Consider the following 17,142-nt stretch of genomic DNA (forward strand, 5'->3'; position numbering starts at 1 on the left):
GGCGTGCCCAGGGCTCAGTGTCTGCCAGTTTCCTGCTGCTGTGCTCTCAGACACCTGATCACAAAACGTTAAAATGATAAATAGTTGTGAAACCATCCTCAAGAGGCAGAATGGTGGAGTGGATGCTTCTAGTCTTGGAGTTTGGGAAGAGGTTTTGTTGGTTCAATATTGAATAAAGCCATGGACCCATTCCAATTAAAAAGACAGAGAAAACCCCCAAACCCTCACGCCACTGACTTCAAATCGTTTTGAATCACACAGACCTGGAGTCAAGACCCAGGTGTGCTTCCGTTTTCTCATCAGCAAGACAGGGAATTAACAGTGCTTACCTGTCAGGGTTGGTGTAAGAAGACAAGCACGGACAACGCTTGGCCCAGGGCTGGCACGCGTCAGTCACGACGGTGACCACAATCACCATCGTCTAAGGCACGTGGCCCCTCACACCTTGTCAACCAAACTTCTGAATTCTGCCCTTAAGTCTTCTTCTCCCATAAACTGCTCTATCTCAGAAAATACTCATTCCATTCACCCAGTTCCTCCATCTAAAATCTTAGTCATCTTTGGCTTCTGTCCTACAACCCAGAGCCATTGTCAGAAAACCTTGTCAGCTCTACATTCAAGATATTCAGGGCGGTCCAGTGCTTAGGACTCCGCGCTCTCACTGCCGAGGGCCTGGGTTCAACCCCTGGACAGGGAACTAAGGTCCCCCAAGCTGTGCGGCACCTCCAAAACAAAAAACAAACAAACAAGATTACTTTGGGACTTCCCTGCCAGTCCAGTGGTTAAGACTCCGTGCTTCCACTGCAGGGGGCATGGGTTCAATCCCTGGTCGGGGAACTAAAATCTCGCATGCCGCCGCAGTGCAGCGCCCCCCCCCCCCCAAAAAAAAAGATATTCAGAGTCGGAAACTTCTCAGTTATCGCTTGGACCAGCTTTCTCACTGGTCCCCTTGCTCCCCCTGGTTTCCACCTGTTGCTGGAATATTCACTTTCAAATACAAGTTACAACGTGTCACTCTCTTGCTCAAAATCCTCAAATGGCTTTCCATTTGACTCATACAAGCAAGGGAACCAAACCCAAAAGAAACCAAAACAAAGAATCCCAGAGCTCTTCCCACCCTCTGTGGGGTACTCCACCATCTGCCCCTGGGGGGGGGCTCTGCACTACCCACCCCACCTTTACTCGCTTCAAGCCACGCTGGCTTTCCTGATACTCCTCAGTATGTCAAGCACGGGCTCCTACCCTGGGGGCTTCAGAACCCGCTGCTCCTCCTGCCAGGATACCCTGCCCTAGGCATCCTCTTCTCACTACCTGCCCATCATTTAGGTTGGGTATTGTTTGCACCCTCCCACCCCCATTCCCGTAATGTAAGTTCCATGAAAAGAGGGCTGTTGTCTGTTTTCTTCCCTTCTGTATCTCCAGTGCTCATACCAGCACCCGGCACACAGTAGATGTTCAATAAATGTTTGTGGAATGACTGAATGACTGCTGTAGAGGGGTGAACAGTTTACGCCCCCCCAACCATGTGAGGGTTCTCCAGCTCTCTGGAGGAAGGGTACCACATGAAGGCAAGATAACAGCATAACACACAGTGTGTGACGACACTATACCTGGACTGAGTTGAGGTGACAGTAGCCATTCAGTGGAAATCTGATGACGTGCGTTGAGTCGTGATTCCAGCCTGCATTGACGGAGTTACACATCACGTCGCCGATCTCTGGAAACACTTCTTCTATCAAGGATTTGTCACCGCTGAGCGTGATCCTTTCTCCGAGGTCTGGGGCAACACGTACCACGAGGCACTCGCAGGGCCTTGAAAAGCGACCGGTTTCTCTGTCCTGTTTCCATCTTTCCATCTCCAACAACATGGGCTGAAGCTGAAAATATTTTGCCTCTTCATATAACAAAGTGTAGTCCTGAAAAAAAAAAAAAAAGGTATTTCACAGTGTAAAATGCAAACATAAGCTGCCAAAAATGTCCACATGTGAGACGTGAATTTTTCACCCCTGTTATTTCAATAATCAAATCTGGGTGTAAATTTTTCACTTATAACACTTTCATACAGACTCAATTTGCATTCATTCATTCATTCATTCAGTGATTATGATAGGAGCTAAGGGTATTAAGGGGCAGGTGGGACACTTCTAAGTGCTTTCATGAAATCCCCATAATTGCCCAGTGACTTGGGAACCATTTTTATTCCCATTTTGCAGATGAGTAAACTAGGATGTGAAAGGATTCACCAAGACTTTTCTCTTTTTGTAGAAAAATGCCTTTGGGTGTTTACAGTTTGTGTCCGTGAGAATCCACTTTATGGCAGCTGGATGGAACGCCTATATGGGTCCAGGCGAGGGAGGTATAGCTGTGCACCATTCACCAGGAGCCTATGCTCCTTGTTGCCTTCAGTGGCAGCTCCAGAACTTCTCACGGGAGGGGGAGGGGCAGGGCCATGGTGGAGGTGGGGCTGGAGAGCGGGTGGATGGGCACCTGGAGGGCACGCATGCTGTTATTACCTAAACTTGCGGGATGGGTGATGGTTTGGGGGAGGCTGATGGAGGACCCACTGCCCTCCACCAGCCCTCGGTGCCCCCATCACGAAGTGAGAGAGGCAAACAGAGTGAGAGAGCCTCAGGCCTGGGCTCCCGAAAGACAGATGTGCAGGAAAGGAAGCTAGTCCACTTCTGAAAATGCAGTCACCCAGTCTTCGGGCGTGGTTTCTTTTTCTCTTGTCTTTTAAAAAAAATCTATTAAAACACACACAAGCCACTGAATGGGAGGACAGAAGAGGATGACGGGGAGGCAGCAGCTTAGGGAGAATGTTATCAAGCAGGTCAATATTATGTCTAAACGTAGCTATGGCCACAATCATCTCTGGCTGTGAGGTACGTGGACACTTGTCCAGACACGCTGGTTGAGAACATTTTAATCAACTGACACGCATTTCGCCTTCCTTCCACGGGCTGGAGCTGGCAGGCGGTGCCTGGTGCCTGCAGGAGAGCCAATGCCTGAGCCCAGGGCTTGAGGGCCGCCAGAGGCCTCGGGACGGAGCATAGGAGGTCATGACTTCAGGAGAGCTGCTTTATTTGGCACTTTGCTTTTTCTTGCAAATCAACAGCTGGAGCATTATTCAAGGCTTCCACAGAAAACAGTGTGGAGGGGCAAGAAAGTACGAGTGGGCCCCTAGCTGGATCGTCTACCTTCCGTGCTGAGAAACTCGGGCCAGGTGGAAGACATGACCTGGACGCTGGTCAGCAGAAGGGGATGCTGCTTTGCTCTGTCGTCTCCTAGCAACCCCATCACCACAGGAGCCTGGCTCCCTGCAGGAGAGCAGCCCACTTCTCCCATCATCTCATTTCACCTGCTTCGCCTCCTGTCTCACAGGAGATACTGCTCGATTTGAGGTGTTGAGAGCCAAGCTGAGGTGTGGTCCCTCTGAGGGCAGAACCGAGCCCCCCAGACCAGCCCAGCCTGAGGGTAGGAGTGAGGGAACTGCAGGTTCCTCCTGGTCAACCTGGGGACCCCACTACCGTGCCCTGGCCGTCTTTGAAGTCCACCAACTGTGACATACTGACCTTAATATCTTACTTACTCATCAAGATGACAGCTCTCAAGGAGAGTTAAACAGTACTGAGAGTTACACAAGCAATAGAAGTGAGAACTTCTGCTACTGCTTTTTATTTTCCTGTGAGGTTTAATTACAAATTTTAGCATGAAAAAGAATCTGGACTCTGGTGAAAAACATGCCATCAAGTCTTCAGATCTTAAAAGTGCTCACAGCAGTCTTCTTGACCAACCTTGACCCTATGGAGGAATCCTTTCTAATATCACTGAGTAGTGATCATTCAGCGTCTGACCGAATGCTTCCAGAGATGGGAAGCTTACTACTTAACAAGGCACAGTATTTACTTTGTTTGAAGCTGTGATTGTTGTAAATGTCTTTGTTAGAATGACCTGAATTTCCTGTAACTTCAACATATTTGTTCTTAATTCCGCCCTCTGGGGTTTCAGTGATCTTAATCTTTGACATGTTAACCCTTCAAACATTTGAAGACAACTGTTATGTCTAAATATTATTCAGGCTGAAAATACCCAATCGTTTCAGCTCCTTTTCATTTGTTATGACTTCGAAGTTCTTCAACATCTAGTACGTACAGCTGACCCTTGAACAACACGGGTTTGAACTACACGGGTCCACTAACATGTGGACTTTTTTCAGTAAATAGGTACCACAGTGCGACATGATCTGCAGTTGGTTGAATCCGCGGATGTGTAACTGCAGACACAGAGGGCCGACTAAATCATATGCAGATTTTCATCTGCGAGGAGGGTTGGCCCCCCAATCCTTGCATTGTCCGTGGGTCAACTGTACTTGAATTTGTCAACATGCTGCCTAAAACCCAAACCAGAATGGAACCTAACATTTCAGATGTGATCTCATGAGTGCACTGCACCACCTTGGCTTGGCTGGACACTGTAACCGCTATGAATGCAGTCTGTATTAGTTCTCTGTTGCTGCTGTAATAATGATCACAGGTTTAGTAGTTTAAAACAACATGAACTTATTCTCCTATAGTTCTGGGAATCAGAAGTCCACGATGAGTCACTGAGGCTGTGTTTATTCTGGAAGCTCTAGGGGAGAATCCATTTCCTTGCCTTTTCCAGCTTCCAGAGGCTGCCTGCATCACTTGGCTTCTGGTCCTGCATCACTCCCCGCTCTGCTACCGTTGTCACGTCTCCTCCTCTTACTCTGACCCTTTCCCCTGCTTCTTTCACGTGTAAGGATCCTTTGAGTATGTTGGGTCCACCTGGATTATCCAGGATAATCCCCCCATCTCAAGACCCTTCATCTAGTCACGTCTGCAAAATCCCTTTTGCTGTGTGAGGTGACATAGTGATAGATTTCAGGAATTAGGACATGGACGTCTTTGGGGGGCATCATTCTGCCCACCACACGGCATAAGGTCACATTAGCTTTCCTGGCACCCCCACAGTCCCATCACGCTATTCACATTCTGCTTATTTGGCTTACGGTGAAATCCCTACACCTTTTTCACCAAGCTGCTATGGAGCTAGGTCTTCCTCATTCAGCGTTTGTGAAAAATGTTAAGTCCTCCATTATTTATCCCTCTTTAAATGACATACTGTAGGCTCTGAGTTTGTTCCAAGGTATTGAGAAAAATTCAAATTCTTTCACCCAATGTTCTCGGTCTCCCTCTCGTTTTTGTGTCATTTTGAACTGGGTGTCCTGTTTCTATGTGTGAATCATTTCTAAAAGTCCTGAGAGGACAGGGCTACGTACAGGCTTTTGTTCAGGCTGACAGTCAGGTAATAAATTAAGTCTCTGGATTCTGGCTGCCAAGTGGTTATACAATCTGTAATCCAGCCCATAACTGTGGCATTTGTTAGATTCTTGTTGAAATACTGTGTGTTTGGGTGGGACTCCAGGGGAAAGGCTGGAGGTCTGGGAGGGGCTCCAAGTCACCATATTGCCAGATAGTCCCCTTAACTGTTTAGGGCTCCAGTCTACTTACCTGTCAAGCGAGTGGAATCAATAGCATTCAAGTTGCTTCCAGCCCTGCTACTGTATGAGCCTGTGTCCGTGCCAATGCCCTGATCTACCAGTTTGTCTACCATAACCCCAAAGTAATGAGACTCACAGGGCCTGGGTTACAAGTCCCCCCTATGCTGACTCTGACCTCCTCCTTTTTTCCTCTGAGTTCACAAACCAAGTGTGTAATAATCCACTCTGAAGTCCGCCCATGGACTGACAGCCCCTCCCTACATAAGGTTGCTCACAGTTATCATTAGCTGCTCTTGGAAAATTAGGGAAACACTGGCCCTTATCAGCCTTTTGGCCCTGCTCAGCGACGTCTCAAGGACCCTGCTAGTTAGCGGTCGTTAAAGTGAAGGATTAAAAGGGCTCCCCTGAAGGTCATCCTGCACCTGGGACGTCATCTCACAGGCCTAGCCTTGAACTACCTCAAGCTGCCAGGTGTTCTTTTACTGTCTCTTGACTATCTTGGCTCCATTTCTTCCTTTACCGCTGCGCCATCTGGTCTGCAGGAAGGGCCGCCCCCTGCGCTAGGGAGCGAAGGCTGGAGAACAGCCGAGCACGTGCGCTTGGCGTGGCCATTGTCTCCCCACTCTGACTCGCCTCCCAGCATCGTCCCCCACCAGCCCGAGCACCAGAAAGGTCACCCTGTAACCATCTTCTGCACAGCTAAGCTCACACTGGCTGTTCTTTTCATGGCAGGCTCCTTTACATCCGTCCTTCTCTGCTTCCTGACGCCCGCCTCCCGTCGCATCGGAGAAATCCCTGCAGTACAGATTCAGTCTCCACGGCCACTCTCTCCAGAAACCTCGTCCTCCTTTCCTTCCTCCATCAGGATCATATAATTTTACTGTCTACATTTCACGTTGTTTAGGGTTTATCCTGTTTCCTTTTAGATTTTCTGGCCTTGTGCTCATCTCTTCTGGTATCTCAATCTTTTGAAGTCTTTTTCCCTGCAGACTCAGTTCCGATCTGATGATGCCCGCTTTCCTTTCATTGGCTTTTACAAACTCTAGATGACTCAGCCTCTTGTTCCCAAGGGACGAGGTGGAAATGGGCAGGCGTTTATGGGGCTGCAGCAGGTTTGGCCCCAGTTCTTCTTTTGAAGGAAGTGAATACAAAGCATCCGTGTCTGCTTTCAGCAAAGCAGGTCCAGAATGTTCTAGTGGCCATTACTCTTCTCTGCTCCCACGCTGATTTCACCTTCTCTCGTTAAGACAGTATCAACCATATCTCTTGCTTAGCCTCATATTCAGTAAAAGACAGGTTATTCACAGACCTATTATCCTGTTTAAATAATTTAAAATCCTAGAATACATATTTTTAAAATAAAAAAAAATTTTTTTTTTGAGATTTGCAATAATTCTGAGAGGCAGAAAGATCAAGATCTCATTTTACAGGTGAATACACTGGGCTTCCCTGAGACCTTGGAGAGAAGCACACGGAACAGGAAAGTAAATGTGGGTGAACTCCAAAAGGCAGATGGGCCATTTTTCAAAAGCTTATTTCTTGATTAAATATTTGAATTCAGAAGACATTTTCCATACCGAGAGGAAAGTGATATACACAGTGTATTGGTTTCCTACTGCTGCTGTCAGAAATTACCACAAATTTGGTGGTGTAAAACAGCACAGATTTATTCTCTTGCAGTTCTGGAGGTCAGAAGTCTGAAACGGGTCTCACAGAACAAAGATGGGGTGTTGGCAGGGCTGCCTTTTTTTCTGTAGGTTCTAGGGGAGAATCAGGTTCCTCGTGTTTTCCAGCTTCCAGGGGCTGCCCACACATTCCTTGGCTCGTGGCTAACCATCACACCACTTCCTTCCTGATATCTTCTCTGACTCTGACCCTCCAGCCTTCCTCTTTCACTTCTAAGGACTCCCGTGGTTCTCTTGGGTCCACCTGGGTTATCCTGGATCATCTCCCCATCTCCAAACCCTTAAACTTCATCACATCTGCAAGGTCCCTTTTGCCACATAAGGTGACATTCACAGGTTCTGGGGATTAGGATGTGGACACCTTTGGGGGCCATTACTCAGCCTACCACACATGGCTTCTAGCTCCACAAAACCGTTGAAAGGCTTATTTCACGCCTAATGTACTTGAAGTTTCACAGGTCCTTCCACTCAAAAGGCAACTCAGCCACTCACTCATTCATTTTAAGACCTGTTTATGTGCAGCGGCCATGCTAGGTACCGCGGGCACAAAGAGGGTTTTTCTACGAGGAATGCATCCAACTCCTCCCCGGAGCTCTAGAAGCTCTTCTCCTACCCACGCTCGGGACAGGGGATCCTGCTCCGGGGTCTCCCGGGCCGTGCTTGGTTCCCCAGAAGGCAGGGTGTGTATGTATCTGGGCACCTGCAAAGAGGAGGCGCCAAGACAGTGAGGGGAAATGAAAGGATTTTATATTTTACATCTCAGCGATAGCATCCATGTAGTCATCAGAAACAAAAACAGATCCTTATAAAACTTTGCTTTAAAAACATTTGTTTTTTAGGGGGAGGTGGGCCATCACAGTTTTTTCAGGGTTTGAGGTTTGGGACCTCTAAGGTTCTTAATTTCCCTGGCTCTATAACCCTCCTTTCCTCCCTCCCTTCCTTCCTTTTCTCCTTCCTTTCAATTTTCTTTTTTTAGAGCAGTTTCGTTCACAGCAAAACTGAGCCGAAGGTAGAGAGGCTTCCCATATGCCCCCTCCCCCCACCCACGCACAGCCTCCCCGGCTACCCAGAGCCTCCACCAGACTGGTCCATTTGTTACAATCTATGAACTTACACTGACACATCATAACCGAAGTCCTCACGTCCACTCTCGCTGTTGAACATTGTGTGAGTTTGGACAACTGTCTGATGACATGTATCCACCATTATAATATCATACAAGGTAGTTTCACTGCCCTAAAACTCCTCTGTGCTCCGCCTAGTCTGCTCTCCCCGCCCCCAAACCCCTTCCTTTTCTTCAAAGCCCAGGAGGACTGGCCCACTCACTCCTTTTGCCCTGCTACCACTTGGTACTTCTGGCCAGGAGGCTTCTTCCCTGTTCAGCACCATCTGAACACCATCTGCCAGCTCCTCCCGACCACTCCTTTTCCTGGGCCAAGGATGCCCAGGCCTGATGGCTACTGAAGGTAACGCGAGAGGTGGCAAGGTCCCTTCTCTACCCGGCCACTGTCTCCACCCCCCACTCTCTGACTCTCCCAGAGAAAAGCTAAGGTGTCCACAGGCGACAATGACAGGGTGCTGATGGCAGATGCATGTGCATCTGGAAGCCACACCCTGGCGCGGCAAGTCACTGGGTCACGAGGCTGCAGGAGTTAGGGCTCATGTGCAGGTGTGGCGAGGGCCAGGGCTGGGATGCTATCTGACAGGGCGCTGGCGCTGGCTGCTACCTCTGGTTACTGCAGCTTGTCCTGCCTCGGAGGGGGTGTCCTGGGGAGAGGGAGAGAAGTGGGCCTCGGCAGGCGTACCAGGAGCAACGGTATCTGCAGCAGGAACGCAAACTCTAGGTGGCAGAGCTGAGACTGTGGGCGGGGGCCGACATCCTGAGTGGGCACCCTCTCAGGTGCTAGGGAAGAAGAAACTTCCGGTGGGGGGCGGGGGGGGGTCTCCCCAGCTCAGCACTCTGCCTCCTCTGAGAAAGTTCGTTCCTCAGGAATGAGTACCTAGAAGCCATGTCTGTGTTGCCACAGCTGATTGGCTAAAGCACCAGCATCGGAGCCAACTGGAGCCAATCAGATGGTCTCTCTGTGGAACCAAAAAAGGGGAGAGAGACCCTGGGCATTGCTGGGGCAGAGCCAGGTTAAGGGCAGCATTCTAGAAGCCCACAGACTCCCACAAACGAGGTCGTCAGAGCTGCCCTGGTGTTTCCACCCCTGAGAGAATGTTCCCACTAATTCTGTGAGATAAACGAGAATCCTTCCCATAAATCCTTCCTTCCTCTTTTCCTTAAGCTAGGACATTTTGCAGTGTCTGGAGACATTGTTGGTTCTATAACTGGGAGGGGTTGGGTGCTACTGGCATGTAGTGGGTAGAGGCCGGGCATGCTACTCAACATCCGACAATGCATGGGACAGCCGTACCACAACAATCATGTGGCTCAAAATGTTAATACTGTGAGCTGAGAAACTCTGAGCTAGACAGGAATCATTTTTGTTGCAACTACAGGAGCACAGAATGCACCCTGATTGAATGGTCACTCCTAGCATCATTAATGGTGATTCAACCACATGTGTTTGCTAATGTGACATAATATGAAGTACCCAACACCACTGGAGATGTATTCTCACCAAAACATTTAACTTAAACCTATCAAGTCTTTAGATACAAGTTGCAGTTTACAGGAAATGAGAGGTTAGCGTAATGAGCTCACATGACAAAGCAACCAGACAAATCCAGATGGTGGGACATTGTGTAGGGCAACTGGCCCGGTCTCTTCAGCAAGTCAGCATCATATTAAAAGGGACTATGCTAGATAATAAAAGGAAGGGACATAAGTAGGTTCATTGAGGTCTCGGATCAGATACCAGCTTGGAAAAACCACACAGAAGGGACTTCCCTGGTGGCTCAGTGGATAAGAATCTGCCTGCCAATGCAGGGCACAGGGGTTCAATCCCTGGTCCGGGAAGAACCCCCATGCCACAGAGCAACTAAGCCTGGGCACCGCAAATACGGAGCCTGTGCTCTAGAGCCTGCGAGCCGCAACTACTGAGCCTGTGTGTCACAACTACTGCAGCCCGCACGCCTAGAGCCTGTGCTCAACAAGAGAAGCCACCGCAATGAGAAGCCCGCGCACTGCAACAAAGAGTAGCCCCCACTTGCCACAACTAGAGAAAGCCCGCGCGCAGCAACAAAGACCCAACGCAGCCAAAAATAAAATAAAAAATAAAGAATCCCTGGATCAAAAAAAAAAAAAAAAAAAACCCACATAGAAAGGACATTCTGGGGGTCAACCAGGGAAATCTGAATATGGTTGCAGTATTAGAGGAAATAAAATTCTATTAAAATGGAAAGGTAGAGATATTGTCTGAAATAAGCATAGCAAAAGACCCAGAAGCCTATGCACTAAAGTTTTAACATCGGCAATCTCTGAGTGGTGGGAATATACTGTTGAAACTTTTCTTTTTGCTTGTCTATTTTTCCAGATTTCCTACAATGTACATATACTTCTTCTGCAATATTAAAAGGTTATTAGAAATAACTAATAGACTTTTGAACTTAAGCCAGGGAGAGGTAAGCTGGAGGCTGTCTGGTAGCAAATTTTTCTTTATCTAAGAAGGGGAGACATCTATCCAGAGACCGCAAAAGATGTTAGCAACATGGGGGCACTTACCAAAGGGGTTCAGAATAGAAGCCTAGAGAGGGGTAATTTTGTGGTTCCCCGTCAAAAAAGGAACCAAAGCTCTGGACTCCTGATGTGCTGGGAATGCCAGCTGTGTGCATGCGTGTGTATATGGGTGTGTGCACCCACACACGCCCATGCATGTCCGGGAGTGAGCAGAAGACAGAGCAACAGTGAACAAATCAGTATAATTAGGGGTGAGGGGAAATGAAGGGAAGTTTTATTATTATCCATAATAAAACACGGCAGAGAAGTTCTACAATCACATATCTAGAGAACAGATTCCAACGCCTTTCAGTGGGAGCAGCGCACAAGCAGCTGCCACTTAAGTGGTGTTCTGAAGTATGAAATTATCTAAATTGTTAAATGGGTATCTAGCTCAGACGGCACATTTGCAGAACGAGATTTTCAGGGTCGTAGGATGCTGTGATTTCAAGATTTCATGCATTTGCTCAACCCAGCGTTAAATAGCTGGAGAGGGGAGCAGCTCATCAAGGAATGCTCTCCCTGCAAACCCAGTAAGAGAGATTCTCTCCACAAGCCAAATGCCGTGTCCCTTTTCCAAGGTCAGGAGATAAACTCTGCCAAGGAAGAAAGCACTATAGTACTGCTCAGGGACGGGCAGACTGAGCCCATCTGTGTGCGCCCGCGTTTGTGATTCGCACAGACTGCGGTGGATGCACTTCCATCATCACCTGCTCTTTGGCTGCTCTGCCAGGTTCCAGACTCCCTGTAATTTACAGCCTGTCACCCAGAGGTTCTGTGGGAAACATTTCAGGGCCCTGGGATACGTGAGTTTCATCTGACATGCTTTTTGTCTTTTTCCCCCAAGTGTGGGCTACAGTTAGAACCTTAGGCAATTAAAGGGTGTGTTCTGTGCTTAGAATTGATGAACAGCAGGTCTTTCAGAGCTCTGGAATCCCAAGGGAGCACCAAAGGTGCAGAGAAGCACCCATCCCAATCCTAGCCGGGGGGGGGGCGGGTGGGGTGGGGGTGGGGGGTGGGGGTGGTGGTGACTGGGTGAGTCCTCAGGGACTGTCCTCTGGAATGGGCCACAGCTTATCTCCCATGCAGTTTTTCTCTCCCCAGCATCCAACCTGAATATTCTTGGAGGAAAAATAATGCCTGCCACATTTAAATGTGTTTAAAACACCTAGCTCTGTTTCTGGAACATAAAGCAACTAAAAACAAATGGCTATTATCATTTTCTGACTGTAATTCCCCATAAATTGTTTTATATTCCCTGGACTCTGCATCTCTTTTAATCATGGAAATTATAAATTAATATACTACCCTGACAAGTAGCTTAGGATGATGATATTACATACATACATGTTTTATATTTTCCATTTAGTCCTATATGATTTTAAATGGAAGTGTACTCTGCCTACTTATAGTTAGTTTCTGGTCTCCTATGACTCTTTTGACCTTCTTCAGCTGTGTTTAAATTAATTAATACTAAGTAATTATTACGTGTCCAGCACACAATGTCCTCTAGAAAAACATAAAAATGATCCTGTTTGTGAGATTCTTACAAAGTATTTAAAGAGTCAGGATGTACATACAAAATATCCAAAGTTCACATATAAGGAAGTATATGACCAGGTATGAATGAGAATCTGGTTTGAATGTGAGACTCATTTCATTCATTTACTCATCCATCCGTGTATGCATTCACTTATGCCACAGATATTTACATGTTACTACGTGCAGGGCTGAGCTAAGTGTGACAGACACTGCTGGCTAGCTTCCCCAAAAGCTATTCCCAACCCCTTAGCCTTTGCCCATTTCTCTCACTGTAGAGGCTGAAAAAGAAAAAAATTCACTTTTTCAGCCTCCTTTGCAGCTAGGGGAGGCTCAGTTCTAGCCAATGAGATATAAAGAGAACCTGGGAATCTTCTGACAAGGACGAAGTCTTGTGAGTTATAAGCTTTCTGTCCCCTTTTCCTGCCTTGAATGAGGATGTGATGCCTGGAGCTGTGGCAGTCACCTTAAGACCCTGAGGTGACAAGCATGAGGCCAGAACGTCAACACTGAGGGTGACAAAACAAAAAGAGAGAGTCCTGTCCTTGATACCATCACTGAGCAGATACCACTGCCAACAGCCATGGACCTCTGATTTCTTATGTGAGAAAAACAAATCTCCATTAGTTTAAGGTGCTGTTGATTGGCTATTTCAACACTTGTAGCTGAAAGCATTTGCTAACATACAGCTGGGTACATAGTGCTAAACAACAGAGACAAATAATTACAAATACACTGTGTGTGACCACGGAGAAGAGGGGATACAGGCAAATCTAAGCTAGACTAGGCACACGATGGCTTAGTGATGAATATGATGAGCCCTAAGTGACAAATAAAGGCCAGGGAAAGAGCATCAGACAGACACAGCGGGCTGCTCTGAAGGGGAACAAGAAGATGGTGTGGCACATGTGTAGGTTAAGAGCCGGGTGAGGTGGGCAGGGGCCTTGTGGGCTCTGACAGGGGTGTGCTGCTTTGCTCCATGAACAAGGAATGGGAAACTCCTGCAGAGTTTGAAGCAGGAGCAAGCCACTACACACGATGTTTGTTAAAAGCGTCCCTTGGTGAGGGATGGGGTGGGAGATGGAGGAGGGGGAGAGGGAGGAGGGCATAGCTATAAAAGGGCAACAGGAGGGATCCTGGCCATGATGGAAATGTTCTGTACCTTGACGGTGACAATGCTGACATCCCAGTTGTGAGGTTGTAGTATAATTTTGCAAGATGTTACACTGGGGGGAACTGGGTAACACAGGATCTCTCCATTATTTCTTACAGCTGCATGAGAATCGACCACGATCTCAAAATAAAAAGTTTAATGGAAAAAAGTGTCTCCTGGTTTCAACATGGAGAGTGGATGAGAAGGGGTAAGGGTGGGAGACGGGACACCAGTTATGAAGCGACCCTGAGTCATCCAGAGAGTTGCCGGGCCTTGGACTAGGGAGGGGGGATGAGAGGGGTGAATTGATTCGAGAAGTATCTGGAGGGTGCTCTAGGCAGAGCCACCGATGGATGGATGTGGGAGGGTGGGGCCTGGAGCAGGACGGTGGATTCTGGCATTTTCACTGCGATGGACAGGACGCAAGGGGAGAGGCGCGGGTTTCACGGTGCTGGCGGCGGCGGGGAGGAGGAGGTGGGCCCCGCCGCTCCTGGGTGGGCAGCTCGTTTACGGAGCCAGTGAACTATCCAGGTCAATGTTCTGAGTGGGCGTCTGGAAATGCAATCACCTTCAAATAGAGCTAAAGGTGAAATTTCTCTCCTCCACCCCCTTTCCCACTCCTAGTGCCTTCCTTCTAGGAAAACACCAGAGAGCAAGGAAACCTTGGCTCTCATTCTTTCAGCCCTTTCTCTACTCGCCGACTTGCTCTCCCAGCCCTAACCCGGGAGCGAACGCCTGCCCCCCGGGGCGCCGGGTCTGATGAGAGGCTGGGGTCCCCGCCGAAGCCCCCGCCCACGCGCAGCAGGCCTCTCCCCGCCCCCCCCCCCACTCCTTCCCTCCCTTCTGTGCCCAGTGCAGGACTCAGCCCCGCTTCGCATCTCCACGTAGGGCCTCTGCCCGCTTTCTAGAAGACTTCCCTCCGAGCTCCCGATCCGCTGCAGCTGGTGTGCGAAGCGGCCGGCTGTCAACTCTGCAGCTGGGGGGGTCCCTGCAGCGAGGGGCCCGCTGTCTAAATCCGCCGGCTCGCTCTGCCCTCGTGTCTAAGCAGGTGGGTCCCCAGCTCTAGACTGAGGGCTGGAGCCCGGAGAGTCCCCTGCGGCCACTGCGGAAGATGCTCGCAGACGAATGACGTGGCACGAGGGGAAGGCAGGAAAGGGCAAGTGGAGAGAAGAGTGTCTACGTTGAAGAGCATCCCTGGACACCGTCTAGGAAGGCGCCGTATTAGAGACTCGCAATACGTTTTCCTTCCTGAGTTGGAGGAGACCATCCTTGGTAAAGTTGCCGACTTTTGCATTTAGGAGCCACGTTGCACAAACCAACTTCCAACGTCGGTAAACCCTGGAATCCTGCTCAGCACCGTGAGAGGCCCCCGGGAACCCGCAACTGGCTGGGGAACAGCAGGGTCACAAGAGTTCCTCGGATTCATTCCAGGGCTGCGGGAGCACTGCACACACTCGTTGCAGTTATGATTCTCTTATTTTTCTGCCAAGTGTATATTGTTTTCATGTAAGAGAAATGTGTACATGATATGACCCTTCTACACTCTCTTTTCCATATGGCTAGTCACCCTTGGCCCTTACCCCACAGGTCAAAGTCCTGAAGGAGAGGATGGATGAGAGCCCCCCGAACCCCTATTAATTTGGGATCTATTCTTCCAGATCTTTTTCTATCTATTGACACATACATACCCATAATTTTTTACATAAATAGAAACATACTATACATATTCTGCAAATTAATGCTTTCACTGAATAAAATCTTGGTGATTTTTCCCCCCCATACATCAACTAATCCATAGTATGAATAGTGTGTAATATTTGTAACCATCTGCCATTGTTGAACATTTGTTAATGGTGTCCAATTTTTACTATTACAAATATAATTATAATAAACATTCTATGTACATATATTTTTGCATATTTATGTGTTACTTCTAGAAGATAAATTAATAGACATGGAATTGCTAAATCAAAACTAAATTAAAACTACCACTAAATTGTCCTCCAAAAATGTTTAATAGTTTTCACTCCCAACCACACTGTATGTTCCCCAATACTATATATTACCAACTTTTTAATATTTGCCAATCTGATGGATAAAAGGGGGTATCTCATTTAAGTTTTATTTCTTTGATACTAGAGAGATTGAATATCTTTTCAAATGTTTATTGGCAATTTCTATTCTTTTCTTTGAGAAGCTTTTGTTTACATTTTTAAATGTTTTCCATTGGATTGTTTGCATGTTTCCTATAGATTTTTAGGAGCTCTTTTATGATAGATATTAATTTTTTGTTGCAAATATTTCAACTAGTCTGACACTTGTCTTTTATTTGTATATGGTGTCTTTAGTTCAACAATTTTTTTCTTTTTTTAAGGATGGCTTCTGGGTAGTAAGTCTTGCTTAAGTAGGCCCTCACTGCCTGAAAATTATACTTTTGGAAATTCCTTTTTATTTTCTTCCAATACTTTTATAGCTTTAATTTTTATGTTTATTCCTGGAATTTTGGTGACCTTATGACAGAGATAGGGCTCTGGCTTTACATTTTTTCCAAAGGTCTTAGTGCCAATTGTCTCAGTGCCAATTACTGACTATTCCTTTCTTTTCCCACAGATTTGAAATACCACCTTTATAATATATCAAATTCCTACATACACACACATCTGTCTCCAAACCCTGTTTTCTCCATTGATCTATGTGTACAATTTAGCCCTGTCAGGATCACACTTTCTAATCACTGTAGCGCTATAGTATGTTGTGATGTCTGGTAGGACACATCCACTATTGCCCACCATTACTATCACCACCAAATATTTTTTAGCTCTTCTTAAGCATTCTTTTCTTCTACACAAACTTTATAAATGGGTCATATTTCATTAAAAAAATTTGTGACTTAAATGGGTTTGCACTGAATGTATAAGTTAATTTGGGCATAGCTGACATCTTTACAATATTGAAGCTTCCCAACCAGGAACAGAGGATGTCTCTTCATCTATTCAATTCTTGTTTTAAACTTGTATGTAGAGATTTGCAGTTTTCTTAATCAGGCTTTGCATATTTCTTAAGTTTATTCCTGGGTGTTATAATTTTCGTTGTTACTGTTAGTGGTACATTTTCCCATTACATTTTATAATTGGCTTTCGGTCTTCTATTGGTAAGCTGTTGATTGTAATATATTGACCCTGAATGTGGATGCTTTAATGAGTTCTTTATTAGTTGTAATAGTATTTAATTGATCCCTTAGAATCTTCTATTTAGAGAAGTATTAACAGTTGCAAAGATAACATTTTTGTATACACCCTTCTAATATTAACACTTTCTATTTGTTCTTGTCTAATTTCATTGCCTGGAGTTGCCAGCACCATGTAGGACTAACTTTAACACTTGTTAGTAACTTTAAAAGGGAACATTTCTAAAATTTTACTGATAAGTATAATTCTTCCTTTAAATTTCTGGGAGAGAAAGTCTTTATTAAGGTAAGGTTTCCTTTTATTCTCTACCTAAGGCTTGTCAGAAATAAGCTTTGAATTTAACCAACTTATTTTCAATGTATTCAAATGAGTTGTAATTCTATTCTTCACATAAA

General features: G+C 46.7%; 1 protein-coding gene across 5 annotated transcripts in view; it reads right to left on the bottom strand.

Moving 5' to 3' along the window:
* Positions 1-17,142, bottom strand: part of KCTD1 (potassium channel tetramerization domain containing 1) — a 182,401-nt gene that overhangs the window by 3,254 nt on the left and 162,005 nt on the right. For all 5 annotated transcript variants that reach the window (XM_059895542.1, XM_059895540.1, XM_059895543.1 and 2 more), the window contains exon 4: positions 1,611-1,916. In XM_059895542.1, the coding sequence (XP_059751525.1) occupies positions 1,611-1,916 (306 nt within the window). The remainder of the gene's footprint in view (positions 1-1,610; positions 1,917-17,142) is intronic.

This window comes from Balaenoptera ricei, chromosome 14 (assembly GCF_028023285.1).
Source record: "Balaenoptera ricei isolate mBalRic1 chromosome 14, mBalRic1.hap2, whole genome shotgun sequence".
Classification (NCBI taxonomy): Eukaryota; Metazoa; Chordata; class Mammalia; order Artiodactyla; family Balaenopteridae; genus Balaenoptera; species Balaenoptera ricei.